General features: G+C 45.7%; 1 protein-coding gene across 2 annotated transcripts; it reads right to left on the minus strand.

The window, feature by feature from the left end:
* Window positions 1–918: 918 nt before the first annotated feature.
* On the minus strand, window positions 919–9,750 carry LOC121291544 (zinc finger protein 271-like). 2 transcript variants are annotated; one of them, XM_041212898.1, is made up of 2 exons: window positions 9,710–9,750; window positions 919–4,742 (listed from the first exon to the last, which is right to left on the minus strand). In XM_041212898.1, exon 2 carries the CDS (start codon window positions 4,261–4,263, stop codon window positions 3,244–3,246), a length of 1,020 nt encoding a protein of 339 aa, XP_041068832.1. In that variant the 5' UTR covers window positions 4,264–4,742; window positions 9,710–9,750; the 3' UTR covers window positions 919–3,243. The 2 variants fall into 2 exon arrangements, with proteins under 2 accessions (XP_041068832.1, XP_041068833.1); XM_041212899.1 differs by lacking the exon at window positions 9,710–9,750 and adding an exon at window positions 5,544–5,570.
* Window positions 9,751–20,288: the final 10,538 nt, after the last annotated feature.

The raw sequence follows: 20,288 nt of genomic DNA on the forward strand, positions 1-20,288 counted from the left end.
GTGTCTCCCTCTCTCCTATGCCCCTCTCTTTCCTGTGTCCCCCTCTCTTGTGCCCCTTTCCCATGTGCCTCTCTCCTGTGCCCCTCACTCCCATGTCCTTCTCTTTCCTGTGTCCCCTTCTTCCTGTGTCCCTCTCTCCCATGTGACTTTCCCGTGACCCCCTCTCTCCCCGTCCCCCTCTTTTCTGTGTCCCCCTCTCTCCTGTGCCCCTTTCCCGCGTCCCTCTCGTGTCCCCCCCTCTCTCCCATGTCCCTCTCTCCTGTGTCCCGCTCTCTCCCATGTCCCTCTTTCCTGTGTCCCTCTCTCCTGCGCCCCTGTCTCCCATGTCCCCCTCTCCTGTGCATGTTCCTCTCTCCTGCACATGGACTGCAGTGATTCAACAAGGCAGCTCACCGCCACCTTCTCAAGGGCAATTAGGGATGAGTAATAAATGTTGGCCCAGCAAAATGCCCAGATCCCATTAATGAATAAAAGAAGCATTCATCCCACCACTGCACCCCATCGCTGCCTTGGACGCTGTGGGTCTTCCTCTTCTGATCTGCTGTCAAACACATCCGAGGCTACACATCCCACACTGATGTTGTCAGTTTGAAAGTCTCCGAGGATGAAGAATGCTATTCTCACACTAGAAATCTCTGTCAAACGTTTACCAGGAGGAACTGAGACAGCAGCTGCAATAAGTGAGGTTTTATTCAGATGGGACAATGACAAGTTTAAATCCCCACCTGATCTGCTGCTCAAAGTCACCTCCGTTTCACCAGTCAGTTTCCCAAGCTTCAGGAAACTCATGTTACTCCAGAAATATTTGGAGCAATTTGAATTTTAAACAATGCTCCATGTGGTGTGTAAAATGGTTCCTGCCCTCAAACCTCTATTTACATATGATGACATCAGAGGTCATATTAATATGAGAAGCCACAATGTAAAAAGGGATTTATTCAAATATAAAAAGAAAAAAAATTGCACGCACTGTCATTTACAACTTACTCCATGTTACAAAAAACTTTGTTCTTTCTAGTCTGTTCTAATTTCATCTCTCTCTGCACAAGCATTGCACACACGATCTTTAAAGTGTTCAGGTCTTCATAAGGCACTTGTGTGAGCTGTTGTTGGCTATTCATCCGGTGTCTGCTGGTTCCTGAGATGATGATGTCTCTCTGGGGGATGTTGTTGCTGTGGCGAGTGTTGTTGCTGTGGTAATTGTTGCTGCTGATCCGTTGCATTTGTTGGGGAACGGTTGACCTCTGGGACTGATGGTCGTTCAGTTCCTTGCTCAGTTGGTGAAATCAGATCTGCCTCATCAGCTGTCTGCTGTGAAGGAGCAGCTTCTCCGGTTGCACGTAGGTGTCTGCAGTTGTGACGAAAGATCTGGTCATTCACTTTCACCGTGTACGATCAAGGTGACAACTTCTCCACGTAGGCCCCAAGTTGCGCCAAGTGAGCTGACTTTTGTTGAGTGCGTTGAATGTTTTCACTCTGACCAGCTCTCCAACTCTCAGCTCTGGCAATGATTTGGCAGCTTCATCAAAGTGAAATTTGTCTTTCTGTCGTTTCACTTTGATCTCGTCACTCACTCCCTGTTACTACTTCTGGCCTCAGTAGTTTTTTAGCTGTTGGAAGAGTAGTCTGGGTGCAGCATGACATTAGTCACTGCACTGGACAACTTTCTATGCTTTCAGTAGGTGTGTTTCTCCACTCTAAGATTGCCTTGTACACATCTGTGCTGGATCTAGTCAATTATTTGATGATCCCTTTGGCTGTTTTCATCGCTGCCTCAACCTTTCCATTTGACTGGGGATAGTGTGGAGATGATGTGTGGTGCCAAATTTCCCAGTCGTTCATCAAGTGTCTGAATTCTTCACTCATGAATTGAAGACCATTGTCGTTCATCACAATGTCAGGAATGTCATGATGACTGACGTGTGCTTTCAGACATTCTAAGATCTCCTTGATGGTTTCAGGCCATCCTGGACTTGGAGGAACCCTCACACAGCAAGGATAACCAGTTGTGTTTGTATCCAGAGCATTAACACAAACTAAACGATGCTATGCACGGATTGAGAAAGAGAGCCTGGCTATTGTTTTCGCTTGTGAGCACTTCAACCAGTACCTGTTTGGGAGAGAGAAAATGATGGTGCAGTCTGACCACAAAATATTTCAAAGCATCTTCTCAAACTGCTTCTATCTGCTCCAAAGGTCCTCCCCTCATCAGAACTTCCTGTAACATTTGAAGAGTTGTATCTCATTGTTGTATGCTTGATCTGAGCAAGACACTTGTCTGTCAGATTCAGTGTCTGCTGGGTTGATGACTTCCAGAATATATCATGCTGTTGCTTCTTGTTGAATCTGGAAGATTTCACACTTTGTATCAGCATCATCAACTTCCTTCAGAGAGAGTGCAGTCCTTGACAACAGGTCGGTGATGTACATCTGCTTCCCTTGCTTGTACTTCACTTCCAAACAATATCTCTGCAAATGAAGTCACAAGCTTTGTAAACACTTTGGAGCAGAGAGAAGCAGTTTGAGATGATGCTTTGAAGTGGCTTGTGATCAGACTGCACCATCATTTTCTCTCTCCCAAACTGGTACTGGTTTAATTGCTCAGTAGCAAAGACAATAACCAGGCTCTCGTTCTCAATCTGGGTCCTTCAGTTTGTGTTAATGCTCTGGATACAAACACAACTAATTGTCCTTGCTGCATGAGGGTTGCTCCAAGTCCTGTTTCACTGGCATCTCACTGCAGGGTGACTTCATCAATGACATCATCATATCTCAGTACTGGTGTTGTTGTCACTAGTTGTTTGATGTGAGTGAAAGCTGTTCCTTGTTCTGTGCCCCAATACCAGTGAACATCCTTTGCAGTGAAATTGTGTAGAGTCACACTTTGACAAGAAATTGGGAAACAGCTTTGTTAAGTAGTCCCCATGTATGTTCACAGATGTTCCAAAAGGTCCAACAACTGTATGATGGCTTTATTACTTACAATGATAGGGTTTCCCACTGTGTGAGTGCGTTGATGGACCAGGAGATACACTGACTTGGTAAAAGCCTTGTCACACACCTCACACCCGAATGGTTTCTCTCCAGTGTGGATCTGCTGTTGCTTCAGGAGACCAGCAGACTGGTTTATAGTTGTTGCACAAACATTTAACCTGAAGAATTTCTCTCTGTGTGAATCCTCTGGTGTCCCAGGAGGGTTGACAACATCACAAAAGCTTTATCACAAACCAGACATTTCAAGTATTACTCCCCTGCATGGAACCTGTGATGGAGCAGGAGGTTCGATGACCTCAAAAATGATATATTGCACACATCGCAGGTGAATAGTTTCTCCCTGGTGTGAATGCTTTGGTGCCTGCAGAGGGCCCCTGCCTCTGAGAATGATTTGTTACACACCTCACATGTGAATGGCGTCTCCACTGTGTGAATGCGTTGGTGTACATGGAGGTACGATGACCGCAAGAATGATTTGTCACACACCTCACACTTGAACGGCTTCTCCCCAGTGTGAATGATTTGGTGTTCACGGAGGTACGATGACTGAGAAAATGATTTGTCACACACCTCGCACCTGAATGGTTTCTCCCTTGTGTGAATGCGTTGGTGGACATGCAGGTACCTTAACCTTGAGAATGATTTGTCACATACCTCACACATGAAGGGCTTCTCCCCTGTGTGAATCCTCTGGTGATCCAGGAGACTCGAGGATGTCAAGAATGATTTGTCACACACTTCACAACTGAATAATTTTTCCCCTGTGTGAACGCGGTGGTGTTTGCGGAGGTTCGCTGATGTAGAGAATGAATTCGCACACTCCACACACGTGAATGGTTTCTCCCCTGAGTGAATCCTCCGATGCTCCAGGAGATGTGATGACGTTGAGAATGTTTTGTCACACACCTCGCATGTGAATGGTTTCTTACCTGTGTGAACACGTTGGTGCACGTGCAGATTTGATGAATCTGAGAATGATTTGGCACAAACCTCACATGTGAATGGTTTCTCCCCAGTGTGAATGCGTTGGTGTTTGCGGAGATCCGATGATGTCGAGAATGATTTGTTACACACCTCACAAGGAAATGGTTTCTCCCCATTATGAATGCGTTGATGTATGTGGAGGCTTGATGACTGTGAGAATGATTTGTTACACACCTCACATTCGAAAGGCTTCTCCCCACTGTGACTGCGTCGGTGATTCTCGAATGTCGATGGATGTGCGAAAGCTCGATCACACACCTCACACTTAATTAGTTTCTCTTCCATGTAGCTGTCCTTGTGTTACTGGCAGGACAACAGATGCACCTTAGGGTTAGGAGACCTTATGAGCCTCTGGAGCCCTTCTCACACACCTCGCTCATGACCAGCCTCTCACTTGTAGGAATGAATCAGTGGTTCATGAGGCTCGATGAATGATTGAAGGTCTCACCACACTTGGAGCCACTCACACTTCTTCCCAGCCTCACCCTGACCGATCACCCACAGCCGATCTTTCGGAAAGGTTGGTTCTGATGGAAGGTTCCACACCACTGACCAGTTTCAGATCTGATGAAAAGTCAAAGCTCCCCTGACCCGACTGATTTCCAGGTGATGGTTTCACTGCCCAACCTTCTCTGTGTTGAGCGATGCTGTGAAGGGACTGGATGTCTTCCCACAGTTGTGCAGTTGTTCCTTGGGTGATGGTCAGGATCTATCTGCGGTGTCTATCCTCTTTGTATTCTCTGGTGTAGTACGGTGAAATCCTTCTGTAAAACAGGAAAAGGAAACATGATTTCCTCCAACTCCCTCTCCCCCTTTGCTGAAGGGACTGACTCCTCAGTTTTTATTTATACATTCACGGGATGTAGGTGTCACTGGAGAGGCAAAGATTTATTGCCCATCCCTAGTTGCCCTTGAGAAGGTGGTGATGAGCTGCCTTCTTGAACCGCTGCAGTCCATGTGGTGTAGGTACACCCACAGTGCTGTTAGGGAAGGAGTTTTGACCCATCAACAGTGAAGAACAGTGATATACTCCCAAATCTCCACCTGGAAGTTCCCCTTCAAGTCACTCAAAAACCTGACTTGGAAATATACTCACTGTCGCTGGGTCAAAATCCTGGAACTTCCTTCCTAACAGCACTGTGGATGTACCTACACCACATGGAGCGCAGCAGTTCAACATGGCAGCTCACAACCACCTTCTCAAGGGTAATTAGGTTTGTGCAATAAAAATGCTGACCTAGCCAGCAATACCCCACATCACGTGAAAGAGCTAAAACAAAACTAGTGATGATACTGCCACTGAATATCAAGGGGAAATAGTTAGATTCTCTCTTGTTGGAGATAGTCATCGTCTGGCACTTGCCTGATATGTATATTACGTTCCACTATCGGCCCAAACCTGAATATTATACAGCTTTGGACAAAAGAACTGAACTCCCGAGATGAGGTGAGAGTAACTGCCCTTGACATCAAGGCCACATCTAACAAAGTGTGGCATCTAGGAGCCCTAGCAAAACTGTAGTCAATAGGAATCAAGGGAGAACGGTTCGCTGGTTGAGTCATACCTAGCATAAAGGAAGATGGTTGTGGTTATTGGAGGTCAGTCATCTCAGCTCCAGGACATCACTGCAGGAGTTCCTCAGGGTAGTGTCCTCGGCCCTACCATCTTCAGCTGCTTCACCAATGACCTTCCTTCCATCATAAAGTCAGAAGTGGGGATGTTCGCTGATGATTGCACAATGTTCAACACCTTTCATGACTCCTCAGATACTGAAGCTGTCCATGTCCAAATGCAGCAAGACCTGGACAATATCCAGGCTCGGGCTGACAAGTGGCAAGCAACATTCACACCACACAAGTGTCAGGCAATGACCATATCCAACAAGAGAGAACATAACCATCACCCCTTGACATTCAATGGCATTACCATCACTGAATCCCCCACTATCAACATCCTGGGGATTACCATTGACCAGAAACTGAACTGGACTAGCCATACAAATAATGTGGCTACGAAAGCAGGTCAGAGGCTAGGAATCCTGCGATGAGTAATTCACCTCCTGACTCTCCAAAACCTGTCCAATATCTACAAGGCACAAGTCAGGAGCGTGATGGAATACTCCACACTTAACTGGATGTGTGCAGCTCCCACAACAATCAAGGAGCTCAACACCATCCCAGACAAAGCAGCCTGCTTGATTGACACCCCATCCACAAACATTCACTCCCTCCACTACCGATGCACAGTAGCAGCAGTGTGTACCATCTACAAGATGCACTGCAGGAATTCACCAAAACTCCTTAGACAGCGCCTTCCAAACCCATGACCATTACCATCTAGAAGGACAAGGGCTGCAGATAAATGGGAACACCACTACCTGACAAATTCTCCTCCAAGTCACTCACCATCCTGACTTGGAAATATATCGCCGTTTCTTCACTGTCGCTGGGTCAAAATCCTGGAACTCCCTTCCTAACAGCACTGTAGATGTACCTACACCACATGAACTGCAACGGTTCAAGAAGGCAGCTCATCATCACCTTCTCAAGGATGATTAGGGATGGGCAATAATTGCTGGCCCAGCCAGCGAAGCTCACATCCCATGAATGAATAAAAAAAAACTGATCTTATCCATTGCTTTAAGGATCACTTAGTTCTGTCTCTCGCATGCTACTTCTGCAGTTTGGCACGCAAGTAGTCCTGTGTTGTATCTTCAACAGGTTGACAACTTATTTTTAGGTATGCCTGGGGCTGCTCCTGGCTTGTCCTCCTGCACTCTTCATTGAATCAGGGTTGATCCCATGGCTTGATGGTAATGGTAGATTGGGGGATATACTGGGCCATGAGGTTACAGATTGTGTGAGTATAATTCTGCTGCTGATGATGGCCCACAGCGCCTCATGGATGACCAGTCTTGAGTTGCTCGATCTGTTCGAAATCTAACCCATTTAACATGGTGATAGTGCCAGACAACACGATGGAGGGTATCCTCAATGTGAAGGCAGGACTTAGTCTCCGTACTGACTCTGCGGTGGACACTTCAACTGATACTTTCATAGACAGATGCATATGTGTCAGGCAGGTTTGTGAGGATGAGGTCAAGTATGTTTTTCCCTCTTCTTGGTTCCCTCACCACCTGTTGCATACCCAGCCTAGCAGCTATGCCCTTTAGAACTCAGCCAGCTCGGTCAGTAGTCGTGCTATTGAGCCACTGTTGGTGATGGACATTGAAGTCCCCCTCCCTACCTAACAGCGCTGAGGGTGGCAAGAGTGCAGAATGTATTCTTGGTGTTGGATATTGAAGTTCCCCCACCTAGAGTACATTCTGCACCCTTGCCCCCCTCAGTACTTCTTCCAAGTGGTGTTCAACATGGAGGAGCCTTGATTCATCAGCTGAGGGAGGGTGGTACATGGTAATCAGCAGGAGGTTTCCTTGCCCATGTTTGACCTGATGCCATGAAACTTTGTGGTTGACACCTCATTTTTAAGTATGCCTGGTGCTGTTCTTGGCACGCACTCCTGCACTCTTCATTGAACCAGGGTCGATGCCCTGGCTTGTGATAATGGTAAAGTGGGGGATATGCCGGGCCATGAATTTACAGATTGTCATTCAGTACAATTCTGCTGCTGCTGATGGCCCACAGTACCTCTTAGGTGCCCAGTCTTGAGTTGCTAGACTGTTTGAAATCTATCCCATTTAGGTGGTAGTGCCACACAATACGATGGAGGGCATCCTCAATGTGAAGGTGGGGCTTCGTCTCAACAAGGACTATGTGGTGGTCACTACCAATACTGACATGGACAATCCATCTATAACTGCTAGATTGGCGAGGATGAAGTCAAGTAGCTTTTTCCCTCGTTAGTTCCCTCACTCCTGTCCCAGCCCAGTCTAGCAGCTATGTCCTTCTCGTCTCAGCCAGTCAGTGCTGGCAGAAGCGAGCCACTCTTGGTGATGAACATTGAATCCCCCCACCCAGAGTACAATCTGTGTCCTTGTCATCATCACTGCTACTTCCAATTGGTCAATTAGGTTTCAACATGGATGAAGCACTGATTCATTAGCTGAGGTGGACAGGGGGTGGTTGTGGTAAGTTATAACCAGCAGGAGGTCTTCTTGCCCATATTTGACCTAACCTTGAGACTTCGTAAATTTTGGCGTCAATGTTGAGGACTCCCAGGGTAACTCTCCTGACTGTACATCACTGTGTCTGCGACCTTTGGTGGGTCTGTCCTGCTGGTGGGACCGGACATATCCTGACTGTACATCACTGTGTCTGCGACCTTTGGTGGGTCTGTCCTGCTGGTGGGACCGGACATATCCATTGAGGGTATTGGTGGTGTCTGAGACATTGTTTGCAGGGTGTGATTCAGTGAGGATGACTATGATTCGTCTGTGAGAGAAATTTTGGCACAAGCCCCCAGATGTTAGGAAGAAGGACTTTGCAGGGTTGACAGGGCTGGGTGTGCCATTGTCATTTCCAGTACCTCGGTTGATCCCAAGTGGTGCGCCTGGTTTCATTCCTTTGTGACTTTGTCGTGGCTAGGCTATTTCAGAGGACAGTTAAGAGTCAACCACAGTATTGCGGGTCTGGAGTCACATGTAGGCCAGACCAGGTATGCACGGCAGAAGGAGCAGATGGTTATTATGACAATCGACAATGGTTTCATGGTCACTATTACTTCTACCATTTAATTCCAGATTTATTAATTGAATTTAAATTCCATAAGCTGCTATGGTGGGATCTGAACTCAGTTCCCCACAGCATTAGCCAGGGCCTCTGGATTACTGGTCCAGTGACTACACCACTGCACCCTGCTGGTTAGAGACTGTTCTACAGTGAGTGCCAGTCTGCTATTCCCCTGTGTGGGGATCAGATGCAAGTCCTTTCTATTTCCTCATTTGACTGTCACACACCCTCTGTTTCCAGCAGGGACACTGGATAGTGACCAGGAGCAGACAACGTGGCTACTTTCTTTCCTCCACCCAGACCCCCATTTTCCCAGGCACTGTGAGGACAATGGAAAAGACAGTGGGGCGGAGTGTAAAACGGGGTCTCAATTCACTCTGAGTTTGAGCTGTGCTGGCGAAAACCAGTTTTACCCTTAGAGTATGTGTTTAATATAAAAAAACACTCAGGAGAAATTTTAATTCAATGGAAATTTCTCCCCTTGTTCTTTAAATTTGAAGAAAACACACTGGACAGGAAGTGCTAGAAGCTAAGGAAAATATTGCTTCAGTGTAGCTGATTGAAGGGTTCTGGTTTATCCTGGGAAATTAGATACACTGCACTCGCTCAGACTGCACATCCCAAATTCAGCTATCAGCCACAGCACTGGGCAAAACTATCAAATCCAAGCCCAGACTTTTGGGAAAGGCCCAGGCCTTAAGTAAAATCTTAAAAGAAGGAATTAAAAGATATTTCAATAAATGTTTCTCTGCATCTCCCAGACAATTACACCTCACCTCATATTCAGTAATGACCCATCAACAAAACTCAGCCTGTAAATCAGAAGGGAAATGCTTCCAATAAACACACTCAATATCCAACACACAGCTCCAGTCAAACAGTTCAGCACAAAGCACCCAGTAAACAGCTGTCTCAGCTGGATCTTCTCACACAGCATAAGGGGCATTTCCACACCTGATTCCCCACAGGATAGTCAGACTGCCTGAACATTAGTATAGATATTATGTGATGTAATTATTATAAATTCTGCTCTTTTGCTCACCATCTCCTCACTTGGTTTTCGGTCCCTACAGGAAGTGAACCAGCTGTGGAAGAGGAAGAGGAGAGAATGGGCAGAGTGGGTGGGCTCTCTGATTGACATCTCTCACAGCCAATCCAAATATTTCTGGAACAACATGAGTTTCGTGAAGCTTGGAAAACTGACCAGTGAAATGGAGGTGACTTTGAGCAGCAGATCAGGTGGGGATTTAAACTTGTCATTGTCCCATCTGAATAAAACCTCACTTATTGCAGCTGCTGTCTCAGGTCCCCCGGTGAATGTTTGACAGAGATTTCTAGTGTGGGAATAGCATTCTTCATCCTCGGAGACTTTCAAACTGACATCAGTGTGGGATGTGTATCCTCGGATGTGTTTGACAGCAGATCAGAAGAGGAAGTGAGCAATATTGCCTTTTGCCCTCTCTGGCCCTGAGAAGCCTCCTTTTCCCCCACAGTAGATGTCTCTATTCCTCCTCTCTCTCTCTCTCTGTCTCTTCCCCCCCCAACCACCCTCTCACATTCCCTCTCTTGCTTTCTCCCTCTTACATTCTCTCTCTCTCTCTGTCCTTCCCTCTCACATTCCCTTCCCCTCACAGTCACAGCCAGAGCCCCTTTACCTGAGATAAAAACAAAAAAACTGCGAATGCTGGAAATCCAAAACAAAAACAGAATTACCTGGAAAAACTCAGCAGGCCTGGCAGCATCGGCAGAGAAGAAAAGAGTTGACGTTTCGAGACCTCAGAAGGGTCATGAGGACTCGAAACGTCAACTCTTTTCTTCTCTGCCGATGCTGCCAGACCTGCTGAGTTTTTCCAGGTAATTCTGTTTTTGTTTTGACCCTTTACCTGCACTGGATCCTCCACCATCTTGTCCTCCCTCCCTCCTCTGGATCCACCAATGGCAGTGCCAAGATCCTAATTCTCTTCCTTCCTTTTCCTTTTCTATTGAAAAAGGTGGGTTGTTGTAACTAGGAGAAGGGTGAGGGTGTGAGTGTGTGGGGGGGGGAGGGGGGGTGCGGGGGCAGGAGGAGGGAAGTGTTTATTTATAAATAATTTTTAAAAGACCCAGCTCACTGGTGGCTGCCAGAATCAGCCCCTCCTCCCCAATAAATAACACACAACCCAAAATGGACTTTAAAAAATAAATAATTCCAAAGGAAGAAAAAAAGCATGAGCAACCCATTGATCCCAAGTTCTGAGGTTCAGCTCTGAAGAGGATTGTTTCCAACTCTTTCTCTCGCTTCAATTTGTGAAAATGTTTTTGTTTTGTTTTTATTTCTCCTCCAATCACAAATTCTGTCTCTCCTGAGCTCCAGCTCCTCCAATCACAGATATTTCACATAAACCTTTCTGGAGTTTTTCGCCCCCTTTGTTACTTTTTCAAGGCTACTTATGATATTTGAAAGACAAATTCGCCCACCACCCCAATGAACATTGAACTGTGCTATCCAGTGTCCCTACTGGAAACAGAGGGTGTGTGACAGTCAATTGAGGAAAAAGAAAGGGCTTGTATCTGATCCCCCACACAGGGGAATAGCAGACTGGTCAGTGGTGTGGAGCCTTTCATCAGAACCAACCTTTCTGAAGGTTCGGCTGTGGGTGATCGGTCAGGGTGAGGCTGGGAAGAAGTGTGAGTGGCTCCAAGTGTGTTGAAAGCTTCAATCATTCATCAAGCCTCATGAACCACTGACTCATTCCTACAGGTGAGAGGCTGTTCAAGGGTGAGGTGTGTGAGAAATCATTCTCGTCATCGAGGAACCTCTGTAATGTCAACGCTCTCACACAGGGGAGAAACCATTCACATGTAAGGTGTGTGCAAATTCGTTCTTGACATAAACGGACCTCCGCATACATCAATGCCTTCACACGGGAGAAACCGTTCAGGTGCCGGGTGTGTGTCAAATCATTCTCAACATCATCGAATCTCCTGGTTCATCAGAGGATTCATGCAGAGGAGAAACCCTCCAGATGTGAGATTTGTGAGAAGGCTTTCATCCAATTGTCTGATCTCCTGATACATCAGAGATGAGATACACAGAGGAAAATCCCTTTCAAGTGTGAGATGTGCGACCAAGCCTTCACAAAGTCATTGACGCTCATGAAACACAGCACATTCACACTGGGGAGAAAGTGCGAGGTGTGCAACAAATCATTCGTGCGGCCATCTCTCTTTGTATACACCAACGCCTTCAAATGTCAGAAGCCATTTACGTGTGAGGCATGTAATAAGGGCTTTATGCAGTTATCTGGCCTGTTAAATCACTGGCTCATTCACACAAGGGAGAAGCCATTTGCGTGTGACATGTGTGATAAATCATTCTCGCAGTCATCGAGCCTCCGCACACACCAACGCATTCACACAAGGGAGAAACCACTGCTCTGTGACATGTGTGAGAAATCGTTCTCAACATCATCGAATTTCTGTAAACACTAACGTAATCATACTGGGGAGAAACCGTCCACATGTGAGGTGTGAGAAATCATTCTCTGATTCATCGGATCTCTGCAGACGCCAATGCATTCACACGGGAGAAACTATTCACGTGTGAGGTGTATGATAAGGGCCTTGCGCAATTATTGGGCCTATTAAAGTCACTGGCACATTCACACAGGGGAAAAGCCATTCACTCTTGGGTTGTGTGACTGAGCCTTCACACAGTAAGCAATGCTCATGAAATGCTGACACATCCACACTGAGGAAAAGTTGTTCGAATGTGAGGTGTGTGACTGAGCCTTCATACTATCAGTAACACTCATGAAACACCAATGTATTCACACCGGGGAGCACCAGTTTATGTTTGAGGTGTATAATGAGGTCTTTGGACAATCATCAGGCCTGGTGAATCATCAGCACATTCACATCCAAGGAAAGCCATTCAAATATGAATTTTATTGCAAAGCCTTCACAAGCTCTTCAAATCTCCTGGTCCATCAGGGATTCACACACAGGAGTGACTCTAAGCGTGAGATTTACAAATAAAATTCTCTTGAAGTCTTCAAGCATCCTGGAACACGAGCGAACTCACACAGGTGAGAAATCTTTCAGCTGTGATGTTTGTGAGGCAGCTTTCACCCACTCGTCTGATTTCTTGAAGCACAGGTGGATTCACACAGGTGAGAAACTATTCAGGTCTGGGATGTGTGACAAGCCTCTCACACAGTCAGAGTGTCTCCTGCTCCACCAACACACTCAAACAGGGGAGAAAACCTATTGGTATGAGCTCCTTAGGCAGTGGGAGGTGGTGACAAAATGGTATTGTCACTGGACTGGTAATCCAGACAGCCAGGGTAATGCTCTGGGGACCTGGATTTGAATCCCACCAAGGCAGATGGTGGAATTTGAATTCAATAAAAATCTGAAATTAAAAGTCTGATGATGATCACTCAATCATTACCAATTGTCATAAAACCCCATCTGGTTCACTAATGTCCTTTAGGGAAGGAAATCTGCTGTCCTTACCTGGTCTGAACTACATGTGACTCCAGACCCACAGCAAAGTGGTTGACCCTTAAAAATGTCCTCTGAACAAGGGCAATTAGGGATGGGCAATAAATGCTGGCCCAGCCAGTGATTCCCACATCCCATGAACGAATTTTAAAAAATAATGGAGGTACTTCAATTAGCCACAGCATCTCCGATCTATGGAAGGGGGCAATCAGCCAGGAATCCTGTGCCTGATCAGTGAGCCCAGCTGGGTAGGCAGGGGGAGGGCAGGATGTGCCTTGGCTGTGACAGGCTCCATTGTCTTGCAACATTCTCTGTATTACTGAGAAAAGAGACATGCTGTCGAAGTGTTTCTTATCGCACTCATCAGAGCAATTAACAAGAATCCCAAACAGCAATTTATACTGCATGAGAAACAAGTGCTGAATGGTTGGCAATTGTACTCTGGTACAAGTGTTGCCATGGAGAATGTGACAGTTAACTGCCAAGCTTTGTTTAATTTCAAACCCAGCAGGGTGATTCTCTATCAAGGCATTGCCCTGGGGAATGAACCAGGGAATGGCTGTCCCCTGAGCTTTTGTTTAGTCGAAAAAGATGCAATGTGTGAACATGTTCCTTTTGTCTACAAATGACAGGGCCCTGTTTGTGTATATATGTAGCTTCTAATAGAATAATGTAGGTTCTGAGCTTCTGTTCACAGTCAATTCAGGAGATTGTGTGCCAGGATTTTCCTACTATGGACAGGAGGAAAATACCTCTTAATAGTTTCCACAGCGTGATTTATCTCCTCTCTTCAAGATAGTTATGGTTGTCACATTCCTAAAGTCAGGGAGAGGTTTTTCCCTCCCAAATCTGTAGGATGAGTGTATTTGGTCTTGATGTGAGCTTTGAAGACCTCAGCTGGAATACCATCGGGGCCACAGGCTTTGTTGTTTTTCATCTGTTTGATTGCTCATTGCAGCTCTCCCATCGATGGTGACTCACCCATGGATTCTACCACAGACACTGGGGGAGAGACTGGAGGGTATCAGCTGTCACTGTGGATTCATGGTTGAGGAGTTGTTCACAATGTTCTTCCCAGCGTTAACAATGGCATTGTCATCCTTAAGGAGAGAAACACCATCCTGTGAAAAAAGGGCATTTTCTCCATTTGACCTCAGTCTATAGGTGGCCCTAAAATAAATCAGAAAATGCTGGAGAAACTCAGCAGGCCAGGCAGCATCTGTGGGGCATCTGTGGGAGTTTCCCCCTCCACAGATGCTGCCTGACCTGCTGAGTTTCTGTAGCACTTTCTGTTTTTATTTCTAATCTCCAGCTTCTGCAGCATTTTATTTTTATTTGAGATGGCCCTGGTGGCTTCAAAACAAGAGCTTCACATGTCATGATATTCAGCGTACTGTTGGACCTCTTGGGCTTTCTCTTCATCACATGTCCTTTATCTTCCGGATTTGTCTTTGGGTATCAGCCTTGAGCTGTTGAGATGCTGCCTTCTTGAGTTGTGACCTTGGGCTGTCCTGCAAGACAATGAAGGCTGATTGCTTTTGTTTCAGGAGGTCACATATTTGAGCATCATGTTCATCGAGCCAGTCCTGGTGATGACGATGCTCGAACCCAATGGTCTGGGCACAGGAGTTTAGTATGGCTGACTTTATTTGATCCCACTGTTCAGGAATTGAGTTGAAAGTGTGAAGATTTTCCAGATTGGTCGTGAGCTGCACCTGGAATTCCTCTCTTCGGTCGGGCTGTTTTAGGGCTGAGACATTGATCTTCCTCCTCTTGGACTTTGGGCCTTGTGATGTCTTGGTGCTGGGTGGATGTTCATCACCAATTGAACAAATCAATGATCTGTGCAGCAGGCATCAGTCCCCCTCATGGATCGAGTGATACAGACATCACTTAGAGCTTTGACTTGGCTTTAGACCTCCCAGAGGAACCTCCGACATGGTCTTTGTTGCCAGAAAACCCCATGAAAAATGTCGAGAACAACACAAGGAACTCTTCATTACATAAGATAAAAGCAAAAAACTGCGGATGCTGGAAATCCAAAACAAAAAAAAAATACCTGGAAAAACTCAACAGGTCTGGCAGCATCTGCAGAGAGGAACACAGTTAACGTTTCGAGTCCGTATGACTCTTCAACAGAACTAAGTAAAAATAGAAGAGAGGTGAAATATAAGCTGGTTTAAGCTGGGGGTTGGGGGTGTGGGACAGGTAGAGCTGGATAGAGGGCCAGTGATAGGTGGAGATAACTAAAAGATGTCACAGACAAAAGGACAAAGAGGTGTTGAAGGTGGTGAAATTATCTAAGGAATGTGCTAACCGGTGACATTAAAGGTAGAAAGAAGGACGAGCAAGGTACAGATAGCCCTAGTGGGAGTGGGGTGGGGGGAAGGAATCGAAACAGGCTAAAAGGCAGAGATAAAACAATGGATGAAAATACATTTAAAAATAATGGAAATAGGTGGGAAAAGAAAAATCTATATAAATTATTGGGAAAAAAAGGGGGGGGGGATCAGAAAGCGGGTGGGGATGGAGGAGAGAGTTCATGATCTGAAGTTGTTGAACTCAGTATTCAGTCCGGAAGGCTATAAAGTGTCCAGTCGGAAGATGAGGTGCTGTTCCTCCAGTTTGCGTTGAGCTTCACTGGAATATTGCGGCAGGCCAAGGACGGACATGTGGGCATGAGAGCAGGGTGGCAAGCGACAGGGAGGTCTGGGTCATGCTTGCAGACAGACCGAAGGTGTTCTGCAAAGCGGTCACTCTTCATTACATCATCAACGTGACCAAAGAATTTAACTCAGTAAATCGTGAGGCTCTGTGGATTGTGCTCAATGATTTGGATGTCCAAGAAACTTGATCATCATCCTGCAGTTGCTTCACGATGATATGACTATAACTGTCTTGAGTGGGAGATCTGAAACAGAAGCCTTCAAAATCCAAACTGGTGTCAAGCAAGACTGTGTGATAGCCCCCATTCTATTTACAATCTACCTGACAGTGACTATTCACCTCATCAAAGATCAACTGCCCTCTGGTGTCAGTATTAAATACCATCTAGATGGGAAACTCATTTACCTCGGTCAGCTCCATGCCAAAACTAAACTGACCACCAGAGATACACATGATCTAGTTTGGAGTGTCATTCTACACTCTGAATCAGATTTACAAACCTACCTTGATTTCTTCAATTCTGCCTGAGTTTGTACAATAGAAATGAGTTCCATCCTGTGCCACTAAAGTTCGGTGTCATTTCTGACCATCAGATTTGGGAACTGGATTAAATCACAGGGATTTGAAGTAAACTTCTGTCTGTAGTATTCTGAGAAAGTTTCCCCTGGTGTGTGTGTTAGTAAAGTGAGCCAGCTCTCAGGAGTGGGTATGGGGTAGAATCAGACCCTGCTTTAGTTGATGATGTGAATTATAGACAGATCCTCTTCAGGTGATGGGTGTTTGACTAATACCATGGGGAATATTTGTACTCTCCTGTCTGGGAGGACAACTATCCTGAGTATGGTGAGGGAGTGGGGGTGAGTCTCTACAGACCTGAGTTCCCTCAGCCCATCGTACCTCAATGTAATAACGGTGTGATATGTTCACCTTACACTCTTCCAAGATTCATTTCATGTTCTGGGAAAGATCTTGAATTATTTTCAAATGCTTTGTTACTTTGGCTGACTCAACTTTTGGTGTAAGCTGTTATTCTGTTATTTGTATGTTTTATCAATCTTCTTTAACTCACAATAAATTCATTTTTTTTACCTAATTTGTCAACACGGTGTGTTCCTATTCACTGAAACACTCAGGAGCCTACAGTAAGTGTCCTTCACACAATATTTTGGTCAATGTCACTGTGGGCTGGTTTACTTTCTCCATCAATGGGTTTATAATTTCCAGTTCACAGGAAGCATAATATTCCCTAAAGAAAGGAACAAACATTTGCATTTTTTATCAACTTCCAGAAACTCGGTGTCCGTAAGCACTTTACAGCCAATGAAGTGATTTTAGAAGTGTAGTCACTGTTGTAATGGAGGAAACGTGGCAGCCATTGTGCGCACAGCAAGCTCCCACAAACAGCAATGTGATAATGATCAGATAATCTGTTTTTATTGATGTTGATTGCAGGATCCATGTTGACCAGGACATTGGGGTTTAAACTTGTCAGAGCCCCACCAATAATTCCTCAGGCTCTGGACTCCCGGTACAAACCCCACCCACTATTTCTTGCAACACAAACATGTTGAAGAAATTATCCTGTAGATGTTTACATATTGCATTGAGCACAATGTACCACCCTGAAATAAAACTGTTTCAATTGGTCACACATTTTAAAGGAAAGATTTGCTTTAGTCAGACAAAAGGAAAATACTGCGGATGCTGGAGATCTGAAATAAAAACAGAAAGTGCTGGAAAAGCTCCACAGTTCTGGCAGCATTTGTGAAGAGAGAATCAGAGTTCACAGGCAGAACCTTTCAAACTGGACTCTAAGGGCAGAATTTTCCCAAATTTGCATGAAGCAAAATGGCATTCCACCTGCCGATGGCGATGGCGAGTTTTCACGCCGTATTGTCCCGAGCCTGCCACTTTCCTTATGCATCCCCGTTGCATCATGCCGGCTGCCATGTTTAAAAGGCAGACGCCAGCAAAGTGCTCATCACCACCAGCTCACCACCGCTGCCCAGGAGACATGGTCAGCAAAGGAAAAAAGACTGCAGCCCCCTGCTTCAACGGCGAGTCCCTCGAGCAACTGCTGGATGCCGTGGAGGCCCAGTGGGATATCCTGTACCCCCTCTCTGGCCTCAGGATGGGCAGCAACATGGCCAATCCTGCTTGGAAGGCAGTGGCGGTCAGTGCCAACACCCGGCAAAAGAGGACAGCCATCCAGTGCCGCAAGATGGTGAATGATCGCCTCCATTCTGCCAGGATAAGTCACTGTTCTCATCACTCTCAACTCATACTTTCACAAACCCATCACACATCCACAGGGCCCTCATTCACTGCCAGTTGAAGGGACATCACCATTCACTCTCTCACACACACCATCACTGTCCTCATCCCATCCATGGGACCACTCACCACCCACACAGGCCAGGCATACTTATCATCTGTCCTGGCAGGCATCCTGATACACTGTCCCCCTCTCTATCCATACAGGACAAACTGGCACAGAACAAGAGAGAGAGAGGTTGCAGACCATTGGCAGAATGCCCAAAATCAAGGTCCTCACGGAGTTTGAAAACGGAGCCATCCAACTGGCCGGCGATGACTGGGACCGATCGTCTGCTGATTGTGCAACTGGGAGTCAGGTTAATTGGGGATTTTAGGAGTTGTTAGAGTAGCAATTTGTACTTCTCTGTAGGTGCTTTAAATCTTCTCAATGTGGCTTTCTCCAGCTTCGCTTTCTGTAGACAGCAGTTTTATGCACAAATACTGGAGGCTTCACTGATTTCTCTTTGGTCTTACAATGCCTTCTCCTGAGACATAGCCTCATTCTCCTTTACATCTGTCTCTCTTTTAAATGTGTAAATCCATTATTTCCATATGTCTTTGGGACTTTACCTATCTTATAATATAAATCTTTTCATGTTGCTACTATTCTCATTAACCTCTTTGAAATTCAAATCCCCTTCATCTATCAAAAATGCAAATTCCCTTTACACCTTACATACGAAGACCACAACCATGTTTATCATTAGCATATTAAAGACACTTTTACACCCAACTTCGTCTTCTGATAACTTCAACTTGCAGTCTGCTTAACTACAAAATGTAATTAAATCACGCACAGAGGCAGATCAACACAACACCCATAAACCTACTTTACAATAAACCAGAAAAATATTATGAAAATTATTATACTCTCATGACAACTCGGAGAACCTACGGCAGACACCTCAAATCACTTGGAGAAGTTCCACCAGCCGGGCCTTCACAAGACCCTCCAAACCTGGCGGTAAGAAAAGGGGTCCAACAGCAATGTCCTCTCCCAGGCCAACTTGCCAGCATCGAGGTGCTCATCATTCAAAAGCAGCTCCGCTGGGTGGGACACGTCGTTTGTTTGCCTGACACCAGACACCCGAAGTAACTGCCCTGTTCAGAACTCAGTCAGGGAAGGAGACTCTCAGGGCAGTGGGAATGTTTTAGGGATGTCCCCAAAGCATTCCTGAAGGGATCAATCATCCCCACTGACTCTGGGGGACCCTGGATTGTGACTGATCAAAATGGTGAAGACTCATTCATGAAGGCACGGAACACATTGAGAAACTTCGTCATGGAAGATGTAGAAGTGAAGGCGAGGAGTTCGATGGAGTGAACACACCTCCAAACAACCCACCTATCCAACCCTTAAAGCACCAACTGCTCCACATGTGACAGAGTCTGCAGATTGCAGATGGGCTGATCAACCATCTCAGAGTCCATTTAACCAGATTGGAAATTCTCAATCCCCAGGGAGACCTTAAGAAGAAGGAGAAAAGTGTAAACAATGACATTAATCCCACTGAGATAATGACAGAAGGTGTCAAAATGCAATGAAGTCTTAAACATTCTAAAACTAACGGTGAGGATAGGGTTCAAACCCACTCACACAAGGCTCAATGGGTTCCGAGTGCATCATCTTAACCTCTCGGCTGCTTTATTATCAGGTTGCATATGTTCAAACAGCCCCATTTCATTTTTGCTTCTATGAGCAGCTGGATATGATGTTCAGCTTTAGCACTGGTGGAATTCAGGATGTCAATTAACTCTTTAACCCTTTTCCTTTCAATCTATGAAATAATTCAAAGTGAAAGCACTTATTGGTGACAATGTTTACATTTGATTCAGTGTCAGTAAAACTTGACAAATGCTCATATCTGAGCTGTAGTATCAAATTGCAAGAAGCAATCACATGACAACCTGGGTAGAAGCACCATCTCCACATAACCACTCCCAGGTACTGTCAAGTCAATCGATGCAACACCAAATCCCTCTACAATTTCTGTGCTTTGGGAATCTCCCCTATGGAGACTGATTTAACCCTATCATTACCAGGCGATGATTTGAATTCTCCAATTAAAACAGTGATATGTACCCACCTGCCTACCTGAGCCAGGTCAGTCTCAGTATCACTGACTCTCCACACTCAGACTCCTATCAGCTCA

The sequence above is a fragment of the Carcharodon carcharias genome, chromosome 19 (assembly GCF_017639515.1).
Source record: "Carcharodon carcharias isolate sCarCar2 chromosome 19, sCarCar2.pri, whole genome shotgun sequence".
Lineage (NCBI taxonomy): Eukaryota > Metazoa > Chordata > Chondrichthyes > Lamniformes > Lamnidae > Carcharodon > Carcharodon carcharias.

Bases quoted from the DNA above. Each gene is read 5' to 3' on its own strand.
- LOC121291544 (XM_041212898.1), bottom strand. From the start codon at position 4,263: ATGGAAGAGAAACTAATTAAGTGTGAGGTGTGTGATCGAGCTTTCGCA.